A 25,473-nucleotide genomic window follows, 5' to 3' on the forward strand; every position below is an offset into this window, starting at 1 on the left:
AACAGTCGACTTGATGAAGTTCGTCGAGGTATCGTAATTGCATCGCCCGGAGTGTGCTTTGAGCTCTTTTCACCCCCGTCGGGGCTGCGGAGGTCTCGAAAGCCGAGAGAGACCTACGCATTGTTATGAGCTTGTCAGAAATTATTTAAAAAATTAATTTCCCGTGACACGAAACGAGCTCTTTCTCTATCTTCCTCTCGCTCGCAGATTTTATATTATATCCAACCGGACAAGGGATTTTTTATCGCAAACCATATCTCCCATCCACCCCTTCGCGTTATTTCTCTTGTTCCGAGTATCGTCGTTGCGTGTGTCGTTATCGTCGTCCTTGTTTTTCAAATACGTTTAACCAAGATTCTTGGGGTTTAGCATGGGCGAATCCTTTGTCACCGATCGTCGATTTAACTCGACACGTGACACTTACGCGTTTGCTCCTTTGACTTTTCGATCGTTTCGCGGAACAGATGTTCTATATAATCCGCGCCCTCCGAGGCCTAAAGTTTCCCCTTTAGTTTTATTACCAAATTCGCAAGAAGCTGCGCCACCCAATTTTTATCGGTGTTGTTTTATCTGACACTTCTCACGTTGCCTGTTAAGCGTTTGCTTTGAAAACGATGTTTAATAAGAGTAGTTTCGCGAAAGGGATCCAAAGTTTCTCGACACTATGTCGCGAAGATGTTTTTCTCGAAACGGCGAGGGTGTCGGCAGAGGGGAGGAGAACCGAGTCAAGAGACGGGGATAATTTTCAGACATTAAAAATGATATCGGGGCAAAACGCCGCGGGACAAGGGTTGAAATGGCCCGTAGGAAGCGAGAGAGGGGTTGAACGCAACGTGGGGAGGGAAAAGTTGGTGTATAAACACAAGTTACGTAAGTACATTACAAAGTGTAATGGCGAATCGGAGGTTGCTGCTTGGTCCGCGCCGAGTAAAAGTGGCCTCTTTAACCCCCGAGAAGGCAACCCCCGTCATTTATTATGCTATATTGTTACAAGGAAATTGCGTTTTTATAAGCGGACTCAGCTCGAGGAGCGAGCCACAAAGACTCGCTTTTTATCTCAATTTTTGCCTCCTGTTTTTCAACGCGCATCGTTCTTGCGAAATCTCTCGCATTTCCACGCGATCTTGCTTCAAAATTCTCTACAGTTTCCCACAAACGCCACTACAGTGTATTAACGTTGTTAACGTTAAGCTTGCGAATCTACTACAAACCGCGTAACATCTTGTTCGAAACACAGATGGTAGCGGCGCTTTTTCGCGGGAAAAATCGAAACATTCCACGAAACGAGCTTTTTCACGTTTCAACGCCTTCGGCGTACGAGCCACGCTGGCTTTATTAATCCGAAAAGCTCTCAGTATCCCCGGAGAAGCTTTCTCCGCTGTCGAGTACCGTCGGGAGAAACAGAGAGGAGAAGAGAGCTGCTCGAAAATTCCGTGAGCGTGTGGGGCGTGAATTGGGATTCGAGCTTTTGTACATTAATATCACGAGTGGCGACCCAGCCGTACTTCCTTGCAAGCTTCGCCGCACCCCGCATCTCGAGGGGTGGAAAAGAGGGAAAAAGGTGGACCGAACTGGCAGCATGTTGCGCGATCGTAAACACTTTGCATATTTCCCGTACCATTGGCGAGCCCCCCTAGCTGGCTAGCACCACCTTTCCGTCTTTCTCTCTCTTTATCTTTCTCCCTTTCTCTCTTCTTCCCTCTTTCGTGGCCGCATACCGACGCTTTGCAATTAACTAAAATCGATTGTACGAAGGTGCAGGATGGAACGGGCTCGATATATATATGTTTCGATGGGTTTTCGTGGACGCGTAATATCGCGAGATTTCATTCGATTCTTTCCGTTTCGTTAAACCGCTTCGGAACGTGATGTTTCTTTTTGGGGTTTTTCCTCTCTCATGTTTTGGGGGACTCGCTCTTTTTTCTTTTTTTAGTGTGTACGCGCGTTCACACGCCTCTTCACCCTTTTGCCGGGCTATTTATTTTATTGCGATTCAATCGTTGGCTGGCTAACGACGTTCTCGTTTAGTCAACCCCTCCTTTCTTCTCCTTTCTCGTAGGTTTTTTTCTTTGCCGTTTCGCTCCGTCGGACTCGCGAGACCAATTATTAATTTTTCCGAATATAATAAATGTCCGACCCTCTCTGTCTCTATTCCTCATTGTCCCGGACAAGAAAAAGAGTAAACTGGTAATAATAATAATGCCATTGATTTCGAGAATCGAAAGTTTCGGGCCACTTCTCCGATTGTGGCGAGAAAGCGGCGCTCTGCTGGGGAGAAAAAAAAACGCGAGTAAGGGAGGAAAAAAGGTAGCCTGGCGCGGGCGAAGTTTAGACTCTTTCTCTCTATCCCTCCCTCTGCTGGTTCATTAATGGAGAAAGGGTGGCTGCGTAAGAGTTGAAAGGAAGGAACGAGCTGGGCGAAGGAACGAGTAGAGGGGAGAGGATGAATCGTGGAGCCTTCCGAAATCCGGAGAGCCTTGTAATTGGACCGGGGATTGCAAAACGTCGAAACGCCGTCGAGACACGTCTGTCAGCTGGTGTTCTTTCATAACGCCGGGGTATTTAGGAAGTCGAGAATTTTTCGCCAGAAATTTATGAGTCATTGAGTTCGAGGCAGTTCGAGAACTCTCGTTCTCTTCGATCGTCTGACATCAGCTTGGGTATCCGGCAATTTCACCAGTGAATTGCTTTCATTCCGAGTTTCTCAAGCTTCTCTCGATGAACAAAACAGATTAACAACTACGTACAATTTCTCATGTGTTAGACACGTTATAGTCCGTATCACGACGATGAAATCGTTCGACGAATAGTCCTACAGTTTCCTCGCCATGCTAGAAAATTATATTTGCCCGATAGTCGGCCGATTTTGTTCAACCTTCGGCGAGACACGTAGGTTAAAGCCGAAATAGCGCGAATTAACGAGCAGCAAGAAAATTCATGTCTCGATCTTCGAGACTCTTCCCACTTCGGGCAACGTTCGCCAGCATACAGTATGCAAGATAATTCCGCGAGGCGTCTTTCTCCCAAGAAACCCGCTGAAATAACCAACCGACCTACCATCCAGCTGGATTAACTCTCTCAGCCGTGTGTCTACCGCGGAAAGTAAAATATTATATCTGGCCTGGGTGGGCCGGTGGCCGCAAGAAATACGCGCGGTCGAGTGTTTTTCTATCGCCAAAAAACGACGAAAGATTGGAAAACATGGAAGGAGAAGTTTCTGCACTGGGCGATATTAGCCGGCGTTACACCGGCGCCCCGTTATATTTGATTGGGCTGTTCGTGTAAGAACACCCTCAAGCTCCTCCACAGCTACCCTTCCGACCACCACTCCTCCTCTTTCTCCTTCCTCTCCTCCTCTCCTCTACGACTGCCTCTTGGCCCTCTTCTGCTCATCCACTCCCTCGGTCTGTGCAGCGAAATGTTGGTTAAATAATATCCGCGCTTCCAACCGTAATTATCTCGCTCTCAGATTTTCTGCCTTGCGGGGCGAAGAAGGTGGAGAGCCGAGAGGTTGGCTGAGGAGAGGGGAGGGCCGATTCTGCTCTGGTAAAAGGCAAGGGATGGAAGGATAGAAGTTGGAGATTGAAGGAAAAGCGTGGGTATGAGGGTATTAGAGATAGCGCGGGTTGATATTCGCGCGCCAGAGAGACATTCCTTGATGATGGTTCGTGCGACTGGGGTGTTAGTCGAACATCGTCGAATGTTGTAATTGATAGGGTTCGAGATGGTCGATCGAACGTGTGTTTCCTATGCGTTTAGACGAAGCGAGCGAATGCGTGGTCCTTTCAACGGTTTTAATAAAGTTGAAGCGTAAACGAGCAATCTATCGCTGTTTGACGATTGCTCGCCGAATCGGAAATTGAACATCCGAGTGCTCTGTGAAAATGCATTTGCAATTATAATTTCTTCATCACACATTGTTGTCATGAATCCGAACGAAGATTGAATTGGGATAACTATTCCCAATAACCGTTCTAGATGCTCGGCCTGATCTTTGCGAACGTTCGCTCGCCATCTTCATGATGGAACTCTTTTAATGTAAATGTGTTTACGAACAGATGACCGTTTGCTCGCAGCTAGCACGAATGAGTGCTCTTGCTCCCGTTCCTCTCTGTGTTGCTGCCCGTTTGAATGCATCATTAGATGAGAATTTTGTGCGTAATATAGTCGACTACAATGGCGGGCTGTTTTGCAGGGTGGCATGCAAAACAGTGGGAAGATTGATACATTCGATGCTTGGACGATAGGAGAAGCGGACAGCGTGTGATGTATGGGCCTCTTGATGCGTTCGTTCGTAAGATTGTATGTAGAGAAGGTCGTTAAAAATCGAAATTTTATATTCGAAATGGTTTTTCGTAACAACTCGAGCGATTTCTGGAGAGGCGCCAGGGGATGGGTAACAGAGTAGCTACATTTCTATAGCCCTATATTCATGCTCGTTTTATTGACAGAAGAGAAAAGCCAGGCTATTTTATGCGGGCATCCAGGATCGTTTGCAACATACCGAAAAAGCTAACAATAAGTCAAAACACCGGCGAAGAAGAGGTAGCATTTTATGAATAATTCATCGATCGCGAAAGGTATTAGTAGAAGGCACGAGCCAGCCGGTAACATGTAAATGAAGCGATAAATTTTGCATGGACAGCCCGCGAGCCTCCCTGTAACCTCAATTTGGCACAGTTTTGTTGCTTCTTTCTACCCGCTTGACGATTTAATCGTGTCGAGAAACATAATCGACTCGTCCAAAACCTAAAATCTATACTCTGTATCGTTAAAAATACGTTTCTCTCTATCGATTATTCGAAGGTCATACAGCAGGAGAATATGATAAGGTCGTTTTTCTTATTTTTTAAATTTCTCATAGCGCTTGATGATTAAAAAAAAAAAACATTTCATATAAAGTAAATGCAGGAGAGAATCTGATAAATTACAATCTGACACAAATCGCTTGAGAATAGATGATGCATTCATGATGCTTTTTAAAAAACGAATAATATCAATTTAGTTATTATAATAAGTTGATTTAATTAACGTTAAACTGTATAACTAATTTATGCTATTAATATTCATTCAGTGCTTAAGAGAATAATAAAAATATATACAAACATTTAATCACGAAGTCAAATGAGAAGATAGCTGCAACATGGAGTTGGTTAACAGATTGAATATCAAACTTGCTCTTGTAATATAAAGAACAGAAAATGTGACTCGACATGTTTCTCGCCTGTTGCCTTCGTTTAGGAAAATTCTATTAAATATAAACATCGATTTCTGGCATCGTTGATGGGGGTTATTTCGTTCGCAATTAGACATCGGCTGTGCAATTTCATCACGCTGGAATCATAAGGCTTATCCAACGGGAAGATCGACCAGGCCACAGACCCCTTGAAAATCCGACAAAACTCTTCCGGCGCCCTCGAAGCCACTAGCAACCCCTTTTCTCCAAGTAACCGTCGCGTAAAAGGGGGGTAATGGCAGCGCGTTGCGGTTTTCAGCCTTTACGACCGAATTACGACTTTTCAACTATTTTTACGACAGTTGTTTCAATTATTTCACCAATTTGCAATTAAGAACGCCAGGCACCGCGGCAGTTGAATGCCGTCCGGGGGCCTCCGCGGAGGGTTGCAAAGGGTTGGCGCCTCTCCGAGCTTTATGGGGCTGATAATTTCGTGATTAGCCAATTAAAGGAGAAAAAAAAATTAAATCGCGCGTTTCTCCAGTCTCGGTCGATCGTCAGATGAACCTTCGCTCTTGACGTTATCTTTAATTTTTCCCTTTCTTAACCGCGTTCGAACAGCATTCGTTCCGACCGATACGTATCCGACAAGTCACTTTCCAAACACGTTCATAACGCTTGTAACTGACAAGTACACAGCATTTCTATACGGTTATGCGAAATTTGAAAGTGTAAATATGCACAGAATGCAGATAACATGGAAGGATGTATAAAGTGTAAAAAATCTAACATTCTTTATAACATTAATTAGTTAAGAGAATTTTCTATTTGAATTCCAGATTTTTCATTGTATTCGCAAAACTATGAATTTGCACAGATATCCGCAACTGTACGGACAAGGAATATGTTTTATAGGATAAAACCGCGATAAAGTGTAAAAGGTTAAACTCTATCGCACTGCTTTCTTTCTTCATAAAAAAGATACGTAGCAGTCATTCCCATACCATCGACTATGGGTCGGTGGAAATTCAAAGAAATTTTCTTCGGAAGATCGTAGACCGACTCAGATTACCGCACCTTTTATTGACAACGATTCGTATTCCCGATCGAGTTCTGGCTCGATCAGCAGGCTAATTTCTACCTTCTCGTTCCGACAAGATCTGCCAATCGAACGTGGCAATACTTTTAAGCTTGAGTCCAAAGGGACTGGCGAGTAGGAGAAGGTGGCGGAGGAGGTCAGTATTTGTTCAGTGGTGTGGTAAGCCGAGTGTGGTAGTGGGGTTGTTGGCATCGTGGTCGAACGGGGGCATCGAGGGGAGCCCGAAGGAGCTAGTGGCGCAGAATAACGGTAAGTCTAGTGTTTATTTGATGGCCCGTAATCACGCTATTTTGTCATCAACGGTAGGCCTCCTTCCGCGATGTAGACCGTCCGTGGGGCTGGTTCTGCACTTATACTTACCCTAACTCACCCCCGTCCGGGCAGCCCACTCGAGAAGGAGGAACTAATTCGAAGGCTTTGCCGCAGTCAGGGTGCATCTTGCTTCCGGTATAACTCTAGCCAGGCAAATGTATACAGACGCGTGTACTGGGATATATGCTCGCGCAATCGAATCGAGATTTCTGATATTCCTCGTCTTGCTATCGTGTGCCTCCGGCGTACGATCATCCTATACGACGATATATCAGAATCCAAAGAAATCGTTCGATTTGTAGACTGAAAGGAAATTTGAGAAATTTCTTTTAATTTCCGAAAGAAATATTCTTAGGTTGCTACTACAGTGAAGGACAGAGAAGTGGACATGTAAATTGTTGTAATTCGTTTAAAGTAATGTTTCAGTGATTAGAAGAATAATATAGCATAGTAGATTCATTCAATGATTTAAGATCGTGGTTCAACGCGGGAATGCAATCAAAGATAGCGAACAATGCTGCGCGTGAATGTTGCGTTATGAATTATTTATGAACATTATGTTGTTGCACGCGTCATGCTCTTCGGAGATTTATGGCAGCGAATTATTTTTCAGCTCGCGAACATTCGAAAGAAGAATAGAACATAAAACGGCGCGATGATATTCAAATAGTTCTAGTTACAAGCGTGCAATTATCGCCGTGTTCTATAGGTTCGGATGACTCGCGAACGATTTCGAAAGTGTTGTTAAGTTTGAATACTGCCGATCGATCTTGGGGGACGTTTCTTGAGGTTCTACGAATCTTGAAAGAGAATAGAGTCGCGGCTCGTGCAAAGAGCATGTGTAATAACGGTGCAAGCCACGTGAATCATCGGGCAAACGCCGCACCCACGTCTGTACGCCTTCGCTGTGTATGTTTTTGTTGTATTCTCTAACGTGCCGTATCGTTGCCTTGCCGTTTATTGCATTTCTAATGCAGCTAATGCATTACGGTACACCGCCTTTGCGACTCGACCACATCGTTGATCTGGCAGGTGAAATCAGCTTGTAATTATGCTTTCCGCATTTTTCTTATTTAAATATCATAAAGACAGTACCATACAATTTCCCGTTATATAACTCTATAAAATTAATTTCACAATGATCGTTTATTTATCTATTTATTACCAAACTGTTGCATGTAAAGTGTAAGATGTCATCAATTGAAGAGCTTCCTGGAAAAAGAGTTCAAATTCTTCATACTTGTTACATTTGTATTAATAATTATAATGGCTCTCAGAGAACTGTTCTTTTTATATCTATAAAACAAATAGAAATTTTCTTATATAAAAATTCAACTGTATAATTTATTTTTCAATCCTTCTAAAAATATGCATCAAAAATTGATGGTATATTTTGTTTGCCTTTCCCTCGTTGCTGGTAATCCAGCCAAGGATCAAAATAGTGTTAAGAAGGTACTGTAATAACTTTCGGGCCTATTGCTTCCAGCATGACGTTGGAAACAGTACCCAAAGGGCAGCTTGAAATTGCATTAACCGCATAAAGCCAAGTCGCAAAAGGCTCGGGCATAATTTTCACGATAACACGTGAAATAGAACATCCGAGTGATTAATGCACGCGCTTCATCAAGCATGCCATCTTCGTATGGTGCAGCGTGTATTATATGCCTGAGCGAAATTAATATTCCGAGCGCGGCAACGTGTCTTAAAATGTAAATAAGCCAGCAAAACGTGCACGTAGGTGTCGGAATGCAAATTCTTGATTTGTCGCGCTTATCGTTCTCCTATGACAACAACGAGGACGGGCCAGTAAAAACCATAATGTAGCATTTCGATTTGGCACCGGCATCTTGAGAAGCTGCCCGGCTATGATATCGTGGCACGCGTGTTACTTCGGTTAATGTTACTTAGGTGACTCGCATAGCATCGGTGTACACCTCGTTGAAGACTTAATACGCGTAAGCAAGTAATCCCCCGTATCTCGACGCTTTCTCGATGGAGAGTCACGATTACCTTACCCTAAGCTATTGGGTTACCACAAATCCCTTGTATGCTCCGCTGATTACCTATCGTCCTCGACTCCTTGCACAATTTGAAATTTCAAATTGATAGAACGATACAGTTGAAATTCTGTGAATTCGAAATAATTCTTATGCGTAGTGCTCGCTTTTAAAGTACTATAGAATGAAAGTAAACTTTTAAATTCTATCGGACAAATTAAAATTTGTCAAATTTAACGCTGAAATATTAACTCTTTGATCCGAGTAATTTATAATATAATGTTTTCGAGTATCCAAATGACATAATTAAAATTTTGTAGATTCCACGCAACATAATTCAAATTCGCTGAATTTGAATCGTCATGATCAATAGTTCAAATGCCTTCAATTGCAATCGTCATAATGCAGATCTTTAAATTTGAACGATCAGATTCAAATACAAGAATTTATTAGCTTCTCGAAAGTAACCCAATCTTTCCTGTGTCTCCCGATATTTCACCTTAAGTCACCGACGATAATTCCCGTTATTTGTCATTTCAATAATCGATTCCACTTGACACGGCATCGCTCACGTTACACCGGGGAAACTAAATATAGAGGATCTAAATGCAAACTCAAATGAGCTCCGTACCACAGTCATTCTTCCAAAGCCACATTCCCAACCAGACCTTTACTCGCCGAGCATAATTCACGAAGAATTTCCTTTGAAAATATCTCAACTCCTAATCATCGATTCGTGACCACGATGAACGTGGCCCAATAGTCGGCCAGCGGAACACGCTTGCGTCTCGCAAGCTGCACGCAAGTGCAAAGCATCACGGTGGGTCGTGGCGTCGGCTTGCGGTAGCCCATGGTTATAGCACGGATCATAATAATTGCCGAAACTTGCTTCAAAGCGGCAGGCATTCCCCTTATTTGCGAAGGGTTATAGTTTCGGTTAGCGGCAGGGACTGACGCAAAGCTTCATTGTAGCGGTTCGGCAAGAACTGCGTTATATAGCAGTCGACTGTTCGCAAAAGGAGTGAGAAGGAAGACTGTAAGAAATTAAAAGAAAAGAAGAAGAGATGGTGTGCACGTCGTGTCAGACACGTCCGAGTCTTAAGAACATTTTCTAGCTTAAGGGTTCTCCTCTCGTAACGAAACTTACCCTTTTACTACGGTGCGCTCGTGCTATCTCCCTTCGTCGTTGCACGTCGATTTCGTGGCTGTTGTTCAGGTTACGCGAAAAGAGAGACGTTTCGCCTCGCCACGGCAAACTTGCCGAGAACTTCGACGCCGGAACTTGTCCATAGAAGAGAAGCGTCAAGCGGAGCCCTCTCTCTACCTTCTAAGCGTTGGTTGGTTCGACCGCCTGCTACCAAGCTCGTCCGTTAGGTTTCTCGGTTGCTTTTGGTTGCTTGCTTGGCCGCGTGCTGATCCGTATCGCCTAAACGAGGTTTGGCAACGACGCTTAGCCGAGGCCTGCCTCGAGAAAAGAGTTTCATTAAAAGCGGGTAATGAGGCAGTCAGGACTGGGGTCTTCTACTCGTGAGATTCACGTTATATGCTTTCGTTGCTCGATGAAGAGGGGGGAGGCGCCATTATTTTGAGGAAGAGTTCGATTAGCATGGACGACGACCCTTGGGATGGGGTTGAAGAGAAAATACCTCGTCTGATCCTAATACCTTTCTTTTCACGGTGTTAGTTTGCAGGCAGCCGCCTGCTTCAAAACGATTCCTCCCTTCCTTTTGCTATCGAAACTTATTCACGGTGTCTGATCGTCGTAAGAGACAATTATTACAGAAATAGGAAATCATTTTTTAATATAACCCAACTAAATTGATTAAAACCGCAAACGAAGAACATTATACCTTGTTCTGTTGTCGGACTGGTTTTCTCGAGTTAGATACGCGTCTTCGATAACTCATTCCACGTCTTAGCCGGTCGCGAGTCACGGGACGTGGCACGAGACTATTGCGCCAGCAGTTGACTACTATTCTCTGAAGTAGGAATCTGCCGGAACGTCGAAACCGCAACGCAACTAAACTACCAGAGGCTGAGAAACGGCTGGGAGGCAGTGGCCGAGCCGGTAACCAAAATTTATATACAAAGTATCTTCGCTGTCCAGTTGCTGCTGGCGAATAAGTAAAACAGTAAACCGAGACGCGTAGGAGGAGTCGAACTGAGGGGCGAAGTTGCACCGTGCATAGGGGAAGTGGTTGTGGTCGTCAGCTCGTAAATTTGACGATAGGAATGCTTGGGATTTTTCTCCACCATCATCGAGTCCTGCTCTTCTTCCTTTTGTCCTATGCCTCGTTACATTAGTTTCAACTGGGTTCTCCGGTTAAACGCACGCGTCTATCGAGAGGATGCAATAGAAGTTCCATTCACTTGGCAATGTGATATATCAGAGAGTGGAAAGAAGGATCAGCTTCTTGGTAGTGGCGTTTTGCTCTTAAGTTATCGACACGACGCGACGTACAGAGAGTATGCAAATGAAGGCGCACGGTGTACGATACGTATGTCCGTGTGGCCGGTGTCCGTAGCGTTTAGGCGAATTACACGGTAAATTTTGCACGATATCGAATGGCCGCGTTCCATCTTCTAGCAGGTATCTACACGTGCACGTACAGGGCGCACCGGGAGTGTATGGCATAGACTATAAAGCATAACGTGGGGGTTGCATCGGGTCAGATTTAATACTAGAAATGGGAGGGTGTGGCGGACGAGCTCGAGGGCCACAACCATGGTTCAAGCGTATCGTGTGCATAGTTATTTCAACTTGTACACTCTTTCGCAAAAGCCTATCTATCTGCGTATTAAACTTTGTTCGAAACGCATTGCTTCTTCTAACGGCGTCCAGTTAAGATTACATACTTCTTTAATAAAATGGATCTCATCGACTTCTAGAAACTACGTACCTTTAAATACATCAAGCTATTATCGATAGCTTGCATGAAAAATATATTAGCGAATCAGGGGATCTTTCGCTAAGAAAAGAAACACTCGTAAAAATATCAAATTTATTTCAAGCTATCGTTATCCATGCTTCATCGGACTTTTCTCTCCGCAACCCCGGCGATTTCAATCGCGTGACGTTTCTTACAACGTGCGGCAGTCGTCGAGCGTATTTTTGGAAGCAAGTGTACGTACTTACGTATACCGCTATACGGCCTATCAGTATATACGTAACCGCTTAGTATACCTCAGTTGCATGCGGACGGCCAATGCCATCCGTTAAATGCAATAAACACGGAATCTTGCAATTCACTGCTCGCCGCTAACGTGTTTCGCCTATTCCTCCGCGAACTTCGCGGCAACAAACCGTTTCTTGCATGGTCGCGGGTAAACACCAGCCTGAAGATTAATTAACGCGCCTTTGGAAATAGACTGACCGGTCGGGAACGGTTCGTTGCCTCGTCGATTTAATTAGAGGATTCGGACGGCTGCCACGAGTCCATTCTGAAATCCGATGGAACCCGCCGAGAAGTCCGTCGAATGTAAATACTCCGACAAGGATTCGTTCGAGTGCGATCACCATTTGGGCAAACTTTTCGGGGAACCAGGCTTTAACGGGACAATTAATTCTATGTATCCCGATTTTTGTTACCTGTTCGTACAGGCGGTTTAAAAATCGAGTATTTCAAGTATTTACTTTTGCAGGAGGTTCGTAACTTTGGAAAGAATTAAACAATCCTTACTTTCTGATTCCTCTCCTACGAGTGATAAGTTCTCCTTCGATTCTGCTGTTCTTCTCGCTTCTGCGTTACGTTTTGTGTATATTTAGACAGCTTTTTTTTTAAATTTTAGAATGTTTCACTCATGAAAATTCTAAAATATACAAAAAGTAGTAAGATATATTGAATAACAAAACTAAGTGTTTAAAATATATATTTTAAATAAATATGAATATATACAATATTCATTTTGGATCACATGCACTCGAAGAGAACTTGGAAAAATACTATAGATTGCGAAAATAACAAAATACTTTCATCGATATTATTTCAAAAACGAGACTCCAAGTATTTTATATTTCAAGAAAGTTCTTCTTCAAAAGAACTTCTCAATTCCTAATTTTCCTTCTACGAGCAAATATAACTATAAATCCTCGCGTGGAAAAGAAATACCAACGAAAACACCAAAATACTTTCATTGATGTTGTTTCAAAAGCAAAACTACATCAGGTATTTAAACGAAACGATTTCTAATTTTCGAAAATGTTCTCCACTTACCGGTTCCTTTCCTACGAGCAATGGGTCCTTGATTTACAAAAAATCGAGGAAAGTACCACAATACCGTCATTGATCAAACCGTGATTCAATGACCATTGTATCCAATTACAACAACGACGGTACTCGGTAGTAAGCAAGTTGCCCTGGAAGAAAATGGAAAACACATTGGCTGTGTCTACGGGCCTCTCACGTACGGAGTAACGAGCGTACCGGATCCGTTTGTAGCGCCGAAGGGGTTAATGAATTCCGTAGTAGCACATACGAGTATATCTTCGGTAAATCGTGGCCGGTCGCGGCATAGCTAAGTGCAGTAACGAATAATCAACAGCTCGCGATGCAAGCCAGAGCACACATTCGTTCCGTTAAATGTTGCCCGGTGTACGAAGATGAGAGACAGAGAAACAGAGGAGGAAGAGAAAGAGTGGAATGGAGGTTACGGATAGACGATAGAACATCCTATAGGTAGCCACCGCACCCCGTTTGGCGGCGACGGTGTAGATGTGTGTCGTTAGTATTTAGTGTTTAGTTAACATCGGGGATGGAGAAGCCGCCAGTGTTTGTAATTGGTACAGTTTAGGAGCGACGAAAGCGATTGTGTACCTCACAGATTTTACCCTGGTCCACGAAGGCACAGTCGCAGAGCTTTTGTCTGCCATCTAACGATACCACGCTGTTCTCGTCAGAGACAGTTTCAAATCGGCGCGAGAAAACAGCATGCCAGATGGCGCGGCTACGTATCGTGGTCGTTACTACAATTAGATATTCGCCTCGGTCTGATCTCCAAATAATAACACCGTTCTGCGCACCGACGAACGCCCTGCTTGAGAGGTCCTGAGTGAATCGCCTTGCCGTTACTTGCTTCCGTGAGACGCCTAATCAAATGGCGTTTAATTATTGCGCGAACTTTTGTGTGATTCATCGATTCAGAGTTAATAGATTACGAAAAAGTTCGAATCAGTTTGACAGGCCTTGAACCGAAACGAAAATTTAAATTTTTTCGTTCATTAAAATTTTCCAACTTTATGGGTCGAATCCAAGCGTAATGAAATTCGAACTTTCAAATTTTCCAAAAGCTGGATTTCAAATATTTCGATTTCCACAGTTCAAGTTCCAATAATACAATTCCAGCGTTCAAGTTGAAATTCGCCAGTAATTTCACCATTGACTACAAAAATTTCGGTTTCACCCTCTCACGTATTTTTCTATCAAACCTACAATTTTCCAACGAAAGTTTCGCAAGCATCGCGATACTTTGCAGGTCTAGCGGCGTGCTCGCATTCGCGAGAGTTTTTCCGTGCATGACTTAGTATTCCGGAACGCGTATAGCCACTTATTTGGAGATCAGGAGCCCCCTCGAGCGAGACGACTTTAGGCCGAGCCAGTCTCTCGCCGACAACAGGTCATATATTTCATTTTTAAACAACAAAAAAATGCTAATGCAACGTCGTACCCGTTATCGACTCGGCTCTGTATATGAAATAATAAATAATCGCGTAAGCCCCGTCGCCATTATTTTTACGTCGACTTTGCTAAGGAGATACACAGTTTCCCCGGGTTATACTCTCTGCGTCGCCCCGTTTCGTTATATACGTTGGCTACGTGACCTCGGCCACGCTGTGTCGCAGGAATTTTGCCATCGGATAGATCATTATGATTTGCGCAACGATCACGATTCATCTTATCGCCGGTCGAAATGTCTCTGCCTCTCGTTACCTTACCTAAATTCTTCCAGTTATCTTTTTCTCCTTGTATCCTGAGTTTAATCAATATGTACTTTTCTCCCCATATATGTTATAATCAAGGAGTTTCGAGCGTATTATAAACGAAAATTGCAGGCAAAAAATGATCGTATATATTTAACAATCTCGTTGATTTTCCGATATTCATGTTATGTAGAAAAGAAGCCGAAAAGAAGTACTTTAAGATAACACAATTAAAAAGAAAGTAACAACCGTTACCTTTAGTTGTAAAATATATACTGTTGTAAATATAAAAAGAAGAGGGTTCTTTAGGAGTCGTAGTTATCAATTTAAACCTAGCTAACACTATGAAATAAGAACTAAAATTATGGACACGATTTACCGAATTGATCGCATCATCAGCTACGAAGTACCTCAATTATATTTAGTTTCACGGAACGAATCACGGGATTCTTTCACGTTCCGTAATTTCTGACGAGAACATAAAATCCTCGTGCGTAACTGCATTACGAATTTTTTGATTCACGAATGATAGGGCGCGGCAAGAATTATGCGAATTTTATGGCGTCGGATTCTCCGGATCCTCGACTATTCCCATGGAATCCTGAGAACCATGCAGAATCACAAATAGTAAACAGACAGCATAACGCATAGCCGCTAACGATCCTATCTGCTGAACTTACAAGTAATTAACATCGTAAGTATTTTAATTCCACGAAATTAACTTCGTTATCGCATCCTACATTGCTTCGATGGAAACTTCCGAGATCTTCATGCAGAGGAGGGAAATTCTTGCCATGTTTGAAGAGGCCTGATGACCCGTGTGAATATTATTCGTGCGAGAAAAGGTCGCGGTCGAATCAACGGCAATCACAGCGCGTCTCGTCGCCCAGCCTGTAAACCAGGCTAAAAATTCAATTGGACACCATCGAATTCTTCTTGAATATCAAGTCCAAGGGTGTCAACTTCCGCTTACGCTGGATGAAGGCAACGTCAGGCGTACAGAATTCTCTGTGACGACCTTCCAATCATTACCACGCAGTTATTTCGTGACTTCTTCTTCTTTCCTCTTTTCAGAGAATTGATTTGCGCGACGTTGGTCCGATTTTCCAAATGAAATATCTGTTCGCAAGTATACAACGCGGTCCTCGTGGGGTTTAGCGCGAGATTGAGAAGCGGTCGTGCGAAAAAATCAGGCAAATCACGGAGACCCTTTTCATCGAAGGGACGCTCGATCAAACAGAAATTCCCTTAAACGAACCGACTCGTTGGGCTATAAACTCGTCGTTGAACGATAGTCATATTCTGGCGATCTTTCCTAAAGAAATTTGAAAATTTCACCGACATCTTGTTGCAGATATGCGAACAATTTTCGAAGGAATTTTCGTAAATGTGTTCTCACGCGTGACGTCGTGGAAAAACTCAAAAATAATAGGTTGCGGATTCGTTATTCTCGAAGAGAAGAGGTGCTATCTAAGGACCATGGGGGTGAACGAGCTCCGGAGAGGCCGGTCGCGGGGTGGCGAAACGTTACCCGAATAAAAATGGGGTGTTTATAAGCGAGTATCCAATGTATCATGCTATATTTACATATAGCCCGCGTTTACAGTCCCCGGTTATATATCTACGATGGTTTGCCATTTTTTTCCGCTACATAACCAAAAGACACAGGTCGAATGCGTACACCGAACGTAATAAAAATTATTATTAAATACGATATGTAGGACGCGCGTACCGAACGAAATGTACAACGTGAATTTTAAAAACTTCTAATAAAACTTGAATGGAAAACTTGATAATTTTTGGCAATTCGACTGGGTCCTTCGCACTGCGTGGATTATTACCGGAACAATGTTCACGTTTTTCTCTAATTTCAATATTTTTAGTGACGTCCCGTTGCAAAGGTAGATCTAACGGTGCAGCCGCGTAAATCCGGCCAGGCACCGTGTTAAATAGTGCTATTTAATTCTAGTCGTGAAACGTTTAAGCGCTTGTGTCAAGGATTAAATCAAGATTAGCTGCGAGATTACCGGACTACCTACTGTAGAAGGGGTTATTCACTAAACTCTACTCTGTCGTCTACCCCTTTTGCGATTCAGCATTTAGGTCAGCCTAAATAACGTATCATCGTACGGCGAATTATACAAATTTGCATACCGGTACGAACCGGTGGAAAAAGTCGCCCGGTAATTACCTCGTAATTCTCCTTCCTCTTTTCTCTTTTTCATTCTCCGAGAAGTACATATAATAATGGTAATACGTGTGGTCTTGCGTTCAACGACGTCTGTTAAATATTCGAACAGAAGAAGCAGAGCTTCCCTCGAGGCTCCATTAGGGATCAGTTTTCGTCATCGGAACCCCGGTTACGACACCAACAGTCAGTCGGTAGTGTTCATAGCGCGTGGCCTTGGGAGAAGCTGTTGCCCTCTCGAGAACTGGTCAGGTTCACAGTTTCTTAGAATCAGCTGACAGATGTGACTGCCCCATTCGTTCACTGTTTTTCCATAAAGGAACCGAGTTTTGTCTCGTGCCATACGTTTTACTTTCGCACCAAGGATTACTCGTTGGAATTTGCGGAAACTTTAATATATTAGATGCTTAGACTTCTTCATCTACTGATATTTTATCTCCTGTTTTCTTTTTTCTTTTTTTGTACAAATTATTATTTTCGAAGACATACTTTTTTAATTCTCATTGGCATATCGATCGTGCTTCAGAAATTCGATATTCGTATTAGAACACACATGTTAATTTTATTTACGCGTTATGTTATTTACATTTGCCAAATTATTTAATCAAGTGTCTCGCCGTGACGACAACGCTCGACTCGGAATCGGGAAAAAGTATTTGTCAGCAAATGAACGCGTCAACGACCACAAATAATTTTAGCTTGACTAATGGTATCGAAGAACATCGTTCGTTTCCATCGTCGAAAGTTGGCATCAACCTTGTTTCCAACCACGTCTCTTCATGAGGTATAATAAGAATTCTCAAATTTATAATCAATTTCAAAATTCTCTAATTCTGTCATTTATACCAGAAAATTAACATTTCCAACGAACCATTTCTGATTCCAAAACGCGAATGCAAATTCGTTTGTGAAAACACGTGTCGGTCGATCATGCTCGTTTACCATAAATAATCACACATAATGAACTCGTTATAAAAGTGAAAGTACAATGTCCAGAAACTCGCCCGAAGGCACGGCGTCCGCCTGCACGCAACATAGTCGGGACAACGCGTTAATTCATATTCCAATCAAACTTTTTCTCCCTCTTGAAGAAGAATCTCGAGACGATGGTCTGTTGGCGCCAAATTTGGCTACGTCACTGTGTACAAAGTGGCGAGGAAACTTAGATACGCTCGCAGCTATGTACGTTGCTTAAATCACGATACTTGGCTCGCAGTGACACGAGAGAAGGCGACGAAAATGCATTTACGCGCGTAGGTAAAAGCGAAGGTGAAGCGTTCTTTCCTCTTCTTGTTCGTGTTTTCGCGCGGTGGACGTGGAAAACGGAGCAAAACGAACAGATAAAAGCGAGTGGACGAGAGAAACACCGGTGTACAACTGGTGTTGTAGGGTCTGTTTATTAAAGAGCATTAATCTACGAATCTGTACCGGGTGTCCGGTTAAACTCGACTCACCGTTGAAACGATATTACTTAGCGCGTTTTCGTGATACCATTTTAATTGTGTTTTGTAATTAGCCCGACCCGTAGACGAGCCCAACCGTTGTTCTCGACTCTTCCTCCGGCGTTCTCCAACCTCTTGTTCCTCCTCTTCACCGTCACCCTCTTTGACTCTCTCTTCCTTTTTCCCCGACCTGCCCCTTCCCCATACTTTCTCGCGGCCCTCTCTCGTGTTCATGTTTTTCTGGTCTTGAGAACGGTTTCGTGTAACTCGGCCTCTGTGTGATGGCCTTTGTAGGATTTTACCGCTTTATGTTGGTAAAATGCTCGCCCGAAGTTTCGTCCTGTCAGAGTAGAAAGGTGTAAAGTAGCGTTCATGCAAAAATTGTTTCCTTGATTTTACTTGGTAAACACTTTTACCTCCGTTTCACGCTCTTTTATCTTCTTTTCTATCTCGCTGTCTCTTCTCTGTTCGTTCAATCGAGTTATTCGCTCGAATTTTTTACCGTCGGATAATTTTAATTATATTCACGATTTCGTGGCTCATCGATCGTGGAATTGTTCACGCTGCGTCAAACGGTTATTCGTATTGGGAATCTGCGTACAGCTGGAGGCATCTAGCAACAGGAGAAGCAAAACGTACCGGAAAAAGCGCGGACAGAGGAGAGGATGGTTGACTTCACGTGTATTTTCTTTCTTCCTTTTTACTCTTTCTTGTTCTCCCGCCTCCTGGTAAACCGTTTCTCTCGCGCACACGTTCGCTCCTCATCTGCGAGGACACGGCACCCACACACACGAGGCCACGCTCTCTCGGACGGCAAAACTTAACAAAACAATTTGCTCCAAAGCAAACAACGGCATCCGGTTTACTTGTGAATAAACAACATATTTATTTTTAGAGGCCCCACGGCTGTAACTCGTTTGCTCGACCGCTTGCTCGAGCCTCGCGTCTATTTGCTGGCATTACAAGACTTAACGGCCGAGGATAAAAATCGACGGGGCCACAAATACCGTCCGTGTGTTTGGAAATTTCTTAACTCCTCCTCTACCCATTTGCTTGCCCCGTGAATTTTGTCGTTCGTACAATTTCACGCACGCTTCATAGGTAACATTGGACGAAGGCTATTGCGAGCTTTGCAAAAGAAAGATTTCTAGTATTTTCTAGAATACAATTCTTCCTGCGTTTTCTACATTATACATATTCGTCATGCTTCGTGGAAAAGATTGTATTATCTTTGCGCGGGGAAGGACACTTTCTAAACTGTGAAGTCAACATTAATTACGACTGTGACTGCATCACTCCGGTGGATCGTTTAAGGCCACGAATCAGAGTAAATATTAACGCCTGTTTTTCCAAGGTCTAGTCGTTCCAGCCATTTATCCAATGAAAGCATGTTTTCAAAAGATATCTCAGCTGAACTGTTTCGAATTCTTTACCATTTGCAGCAGCTATTGCAATAGAGATATGTAGCCCTATTTTCCATTAAATTTGAGTAGACCAACGTACATCGATACGAAGTCAAATAAAAAAAGAGATAAAATCGAGTTACTTTTTCGAACGCTCTATAAATTCATATAGCAAACTAATATCCGTAATAATGAACTTTGCACTTTTCAGTACGAAATTTGTATCTTTATTACGCTTTCGATACAAACACAATTCGAACATTAGTCTCTATATCGCTGCAAACGCTTCGATTGTTCCGTACCATTTTATCTTCGAATCACAAGGAATTTGTATATTCCTAATTTTCTTGACAAAAGACAGAAAGACGTTGGAACAGGCCATCTTTCTATTAATACGAAGCTTCCTGCGTAAGAAACAAACGCAAAAGTCTATTAATCATTCACCGTCATGAATTTACGGGTTATAATTAGCAACGAATACATCGTTGGCATTCGTGCTGGTCCCGGATTAAAGGAGTTCTAACCGCGACCTAATTCCAAGATAAGATAAGTCGTTAAGTGCATGGTGTGGCAGCCCCTCGCGATACTACCCGGTGTTTTATTGCTACGTCCCACCCCCGTGGGCTCTCCTTCGGGGCTCGGTGAGATTTATTGTAAAATTCGATAGATATTGCCAATTACAACCCCCGCGGCGCTCCACGACCCCCCTCCCTTCTCCCAGCTGCCTGTTCTATCGACAGGGACAGGAGCCACCTTTCCTGGCTGCCTGGAGAATTTTAAATGCGTTTTATGTACAGAGACGGCGCGGTGCGTTGCATAAATCCGTCCCTCTGAAAATATGATTACAATCACTGGCTCTCGCGCCCCCGTCGTGCTCCTCCACAACCCCCTCGGCTCCCCCATACTCCCTTTGTAGACACGGCCTACCGATAAAACGTTTCATTTCGTCAGAGAGTGTCCTACGAAGAACTCCCCGAGTAATCTTCGTCGATCATCGTTTTTATTGCCGCCTTGTATACTAATTTTATATCCTTTTTACGTTTTCACCGGCCATGAAGATTCCTCTTGCCACTCGATTCTACTCCACAGTACATCTGCATAATTTTTCTTGTTTCAAACACACGTACAATTTTTTCTTAATATCATCATCCGGTATTCTTCTCTCGTATTCTGCATATTTATTTGTGGAATAAATGTTTCTACTCCCAATGGGAGATCCGTCAAATCTGACAAACGTAAAAGTCGATCGCTCGATGCTGCTCGCTTATCGTACATCACGCTCCGCCAACGTGCACGCTATCAACGCATCGTCGAAATCGGGCAACTTATGCGCTTCTCTCACGCTCGTCGCTCGTTAATCCATCCATCTGTCCACGTGGCAACAAATTCTCGTCGTGAATCGCGTTCAAGCTAATTGCATCCAGCATACTTTGTATCGAAAACAAGGTATGTGGGACAGACAGGAACGACGAAGACGAACGAACAACGAACACGACGACTGAAAGTGTGCATAAGTTACAAGTCAAGGGAGTGTAGGGACACATTGTTTCGCTTTGATACCGGATGGCATCGGACGCACCGTTGGTCGAGAAGGTGGAACGCGGAACGTTAGGCCACTGCGTGGCACACGACGATGTGGCCGCGTTGCGTGTTTTGTTTGCGCGTTTCTTTTGTCGCGTGTATGTCCAGCTGCGCGTCGAGAACGCGGCTGCCTCATGCAAATGAAGCGCACAATGTACTTCAATAGCCGCTGGGGTATTTATATATGCTATCCGGTTCATTATTTTCCACCGCCACTGTTTATTTCTACCTTGTACCTTGCCGCTTATGGAACAAGTTCTTTGCACGGTCGAATAAAATGGCAGAACGACTAGCTCTCACCGATTGTTAGACGATTCGTCCTAACAGTTCGTGAGAAAATAATCGTGCCGAGTCGTTGATTTGTAGCTTCTTCGATCGGACGTAATAGGAACGACGATTAATTCCACGGATCTTTGATTATGCAGGAATTCCTCTGATTCAATACAGATAATTACGATACTCGGTCTTCGTTCGTTCTTCCATGCTAACGAATCATTAAAATAGGCTCTGACTATTAAGACAGTCGAACCGCTGTAACGAAAGTTTGTTTATTCGTTGAACGAAAATGACAATTCAACTCAGTACCTTCTGAAATTACTTTAATTTTTATCTACACTGTGCTATGGAAATACTCATCGATCTACTTTTCATTCTTGAGAAAAGAAACTAATGCCAATGCTAAAATGCGTCAAGTAAAAATCATTTAACACGCTGGCGCGCTGTTTCGTTCGTGCCTTCTTGAATAACATTTGACTTTTATTCCGGTTTTCGTTAAATTGCATTTTTATAAATTAAAATTGGAAACGTATATGGCGTGAAACACACGCCGCCTGATGGTAAAAAGAAGATGTGGCCCACCGGTGGGTCACGCCGGTTTTACTTAAATTTTACGCGCCAGATATAAGCACGATAGTCGAGTCTCATAACAGCGCTAATGGAATTTCAATATCTTTCGTACAACGCGTACAAATGTTCGACTACTTTCCGTGTGTATGCGCGAAATATCAATCTTACAAAACAAGGCCAAAAATTTCATAGGAATCGGGCAATCGAATGAACAGAAATTTTTTGAGAGGGGTAGGAAAACCACCTTTGGTGATGGACGCATCGAAATCGCGTGGATGGCAGACGAGATCGAGGGCAAAGTCCGGAGTCGTGCGAACGAATATTAATATAATCGCGGCAGGCAGAAATCCACAGGCGAAGTAAAGAATGATATAATAGGCGGCCCGTAAGGGATGCGTCTGCGAGCGAGAGGGCGAGCCGGCCGAAGACGAAGTGTTCTCATTATACCGGCTGATTTATGCGCGTGCCACCTCTCGCAGTCGCGGGATTCTAGGTTAGAAATAAAGTTAAAAGAAAAATAAGGCTTACGGGGTGCAAAGTCGAGAAAGGGCGGCGGAGGGTGCGGAATATATTACAAAAATAAGCTCAGAGCTGCGTGGAGGAGCATCGAGGAAAAAAACTTTTGAAACTGCGAACTCCCGGAGATCGATGTCTCTTTTCTTCGCGAGAGGGCTTCGCTCGCTTGCCTCTCGAGAGGAAAATACCGCGAGAGGAATAAATATTTTCCCGCGAAATTGTCGGAGAGCGAAGTTGCTTCTTCGTGTTAATGAGACCCGTTCTACCAAAAAAAGAAGTCGAGTCGCGTGATTTTATTTCACCGAGTTTCTCTTCGATCCATGTAACTTTTTCTTATTTTCTCTGATCTTCTTCGGTGAGAATCAAGGAGTGACTGATTGGAGGTTTGAAAGCGCAGGTTTCTGGAAGATCTAAAACAATGGCGATACTAATCGTACGTTTCTCTTGCAGGGACACATCGGTGAGAATCCGTTCGATAACGGTTCGTGGGGAAAGGAACAGTTCCAACCATCGACGGTTCCTTGGCAGCTGAATCCGCGCGGCCACGCTCGTCCCAGTGTGAGTAATCCACAATACATACGTATTTCGTCCGTTTTCTGTCTGAACGCCAAAAAATAAATGAAGAACGAAAAGGGAGGAACGCGGAGAGAAAAGGGGAAGAAAAGAGGGAAAAGAGAGTGAATAAAATAGGAAAAGGGTAGAGAGGGTAGATAGGGTAATTGTAAAAGAAGAGCGCGCGAAGCAAAGCCACTTTGGAGGAGAATATAACGCGCAGTCAGAATCCTGTCCGACACAAGGGCTCGGTGTCTGAAATTTGTAATTCCGGCTTGGATAAGAATACTATCCCTCGGTGGGAGGGTGAGTAACGACCACGGAAAAAGAAATCCGGCCACTCATTGTGTCCGCAGGTAGCAAAAATGCTAGAGGGGCATCGTTCGCTGCTTTTCTCCGAGCGTTTTCTTCTCTCTTTTTCGCAGGACACGACACGGTCACTACCGTCCTCTCGTAGTAGTCGTCGTCGTCGTCGTCGTCGTCGTCGTCGTTGCCAACCACCAACCAACCCCCCCCCCCATTTTTCCTTCTTCTGGCCGCCTCGGTCCTGTTGAAAACCACCCTCTTACTCGCTCGCGCTACTCACTCTGCGCACCAACTCGTCCTGTCACCCGGTATTTATAATACGCTTTGTTTTCCCTGGGCTATTTGTCTTGGGCTCTCGGTTCCTTCGCTAACGTTATTATCTCGCGTTTTATTTTTATTTAATTCCAGCCTGCTACCGCGTCCTCTACCATCTAACTCGCGCCCCATCCATTGCTGCTGTTACTCTCTCGACCGACCACTCCGCCGACGCCCGGCGCCGTCGTTACTTATCCGTCGACGACCCTTAACGAGCGAAACGTGTCCTACGATTTAGGGAAAACTTTACGCGCCCGAAGTAATTTCTCCTTTTTACCTTTCTTCGCCGATTTGCCTCTCGATCTTGATCCTTCGTACCGATCGTCGCCAATTGGGCATACAAAATTGAAAGATTTGGTCAAGTCGAGGGTTGGCAGCGCCGGTACTTTCGATTTTATATTTCACGTAATCGCCTCTTACAAAGGAACAATGAATCGTTTGTCTTGCCCGAAGGAAAGAATAGAATTGCGTACGTAATCGCTACGATGCGCGTGAAACTTGCATTACGACGCGATTGGATCGTTTAGGCGGTTTATTTACCCATGTACTCGAGCCAAACGGCAACTTGATATATCGTTATTTAAAAGAATGCACATTTTCACGAAATGCCAGGACGGAGGGGGGAGGGGGGCCGTGACGTAAACGTTGTATTGTAACGCAAATAATGCGCGTGCTGGTAAAGTTAAATAAACGGAGAGTGACGTGCAATCTAAATCGTACGCGATACGAAGCAACGAGGAACGAACGTAACACGCAATTGCCAACGTGGTTAATGTAACCAGCTTCGTCGTATTTTACCAGCGATTTACATCGACGATCCGGGCGCCAATATCCGCGTTCAAGTATCGTTGGATTTAATTTTATCGAATAGTAACCGTATCGTCTTATTGCGATACAACGTCTTCATTCACCGATGCTTATGCGCACGACACAACGTGCGAATCACACCCACACGAGTTTACAGTTGGTATACACACGGTTAAGAGAAAAAAAAATAAATAACGTTTATCTTGGCTTTTACGTGCGATAGGGAAGCAAAGTCGATGCCGCCCACGCACGTAGCCGGCTCTAGGAAAAAACCATTCGTGCCACTTTGCACGTACGTGTGCGTCAAGCATGTTTATTGAAATCGTTTCGTTTCGGCGTGTCAGTGTGCCGATACACTGCCACGAATATCGTACGTATCCTTGCTGCACGCAATCATGTAAGACGCTTAAGATCGCTTTTGCATCGTGATCAGACTTACAATTTGTCTTCTATTTCTACGTTCGAACGTACCAATTTCATCGAGAACTTTTCATCCGAACTCCGAAAAAATCGTAGGTATAGCGTTTACCTTTCGTTTAAATCGCGTCGAAACGAAGATACTATAGCGAGACGTATAACAGAATAATAATGCTAATCGCAAGTTTCGATGATTCAAAATTACATCGAAAGTGATAGGATGATTTTGAGTGTCCTACATTTTGCGAATCGATGTTGCCTCGTTCCATATATTTTACACTAGAATTACCAGGATAATCGAAACGACTATTTCACGTTTTTTTTATAGAAACTTTATAGATTTGCGACAGTGTAATTTTGGGAATTCAGATGATTTTCAGTTAAGTGAAATGATTCCAGTTTAAATAATTGCACGTAATTCGAAATATGGGTGGAACTACTAATATAGATGAAAGAACCTAAATTCCACCGTATATTGGCACGCGTACAAAAAGACTATCGTTTCAATACATTCCGCATTACCCGTTCTAAATCTCTGCCATTCTTCTGCTTCTTTTACCACGTTTGCTGTTCTAACGTAACGTTACAATGTTTCCGTG

At 43.6% G+C, this 25,473-nt stretch overlaps 1 protein-coding gene across 13 annotated transcripts in view; it reads left to right on the plus strand.

Moving 5' to 3' along the window:
* The window catches only part of LOC100651096 (forkhead box protein P1), a 216,643-nt gene that overhangs the window by 68,817 nt on the left and 122,353 nt on the right, over window positions 1-25,473 (plus strand). For all 13 annotated transcript variants that reach the window (XM_048411476.1, XM_048411480.1, XM_012315298.3 and 10 more), the window contains one exon: window positions 22,928-23,035. In XM_048411476.1, coding sequence (XP_048267433.1) covers window positions 22,928-23,035 — 108 coding nt within the window. The remainder of the gene's footprint in view (window positions 1-22,927; window positions 23,036-25,473) is intronic.

The sequence above is a fragment of the Bombus terrestris genome, chromosome 13 (genome assembly GCF_910591885.1).
Source record: "Bombus terrestris chromosome 13, iyBomTerr1.2, whole genome shotgun sequence".
NCBI classification, from domain to species: domain Eukaryota; kingdom Metazoa; phylum Arthropoda; class Insecta; order Hymenoptera; family Apidae; genus Bombus; species Bombus terrestris.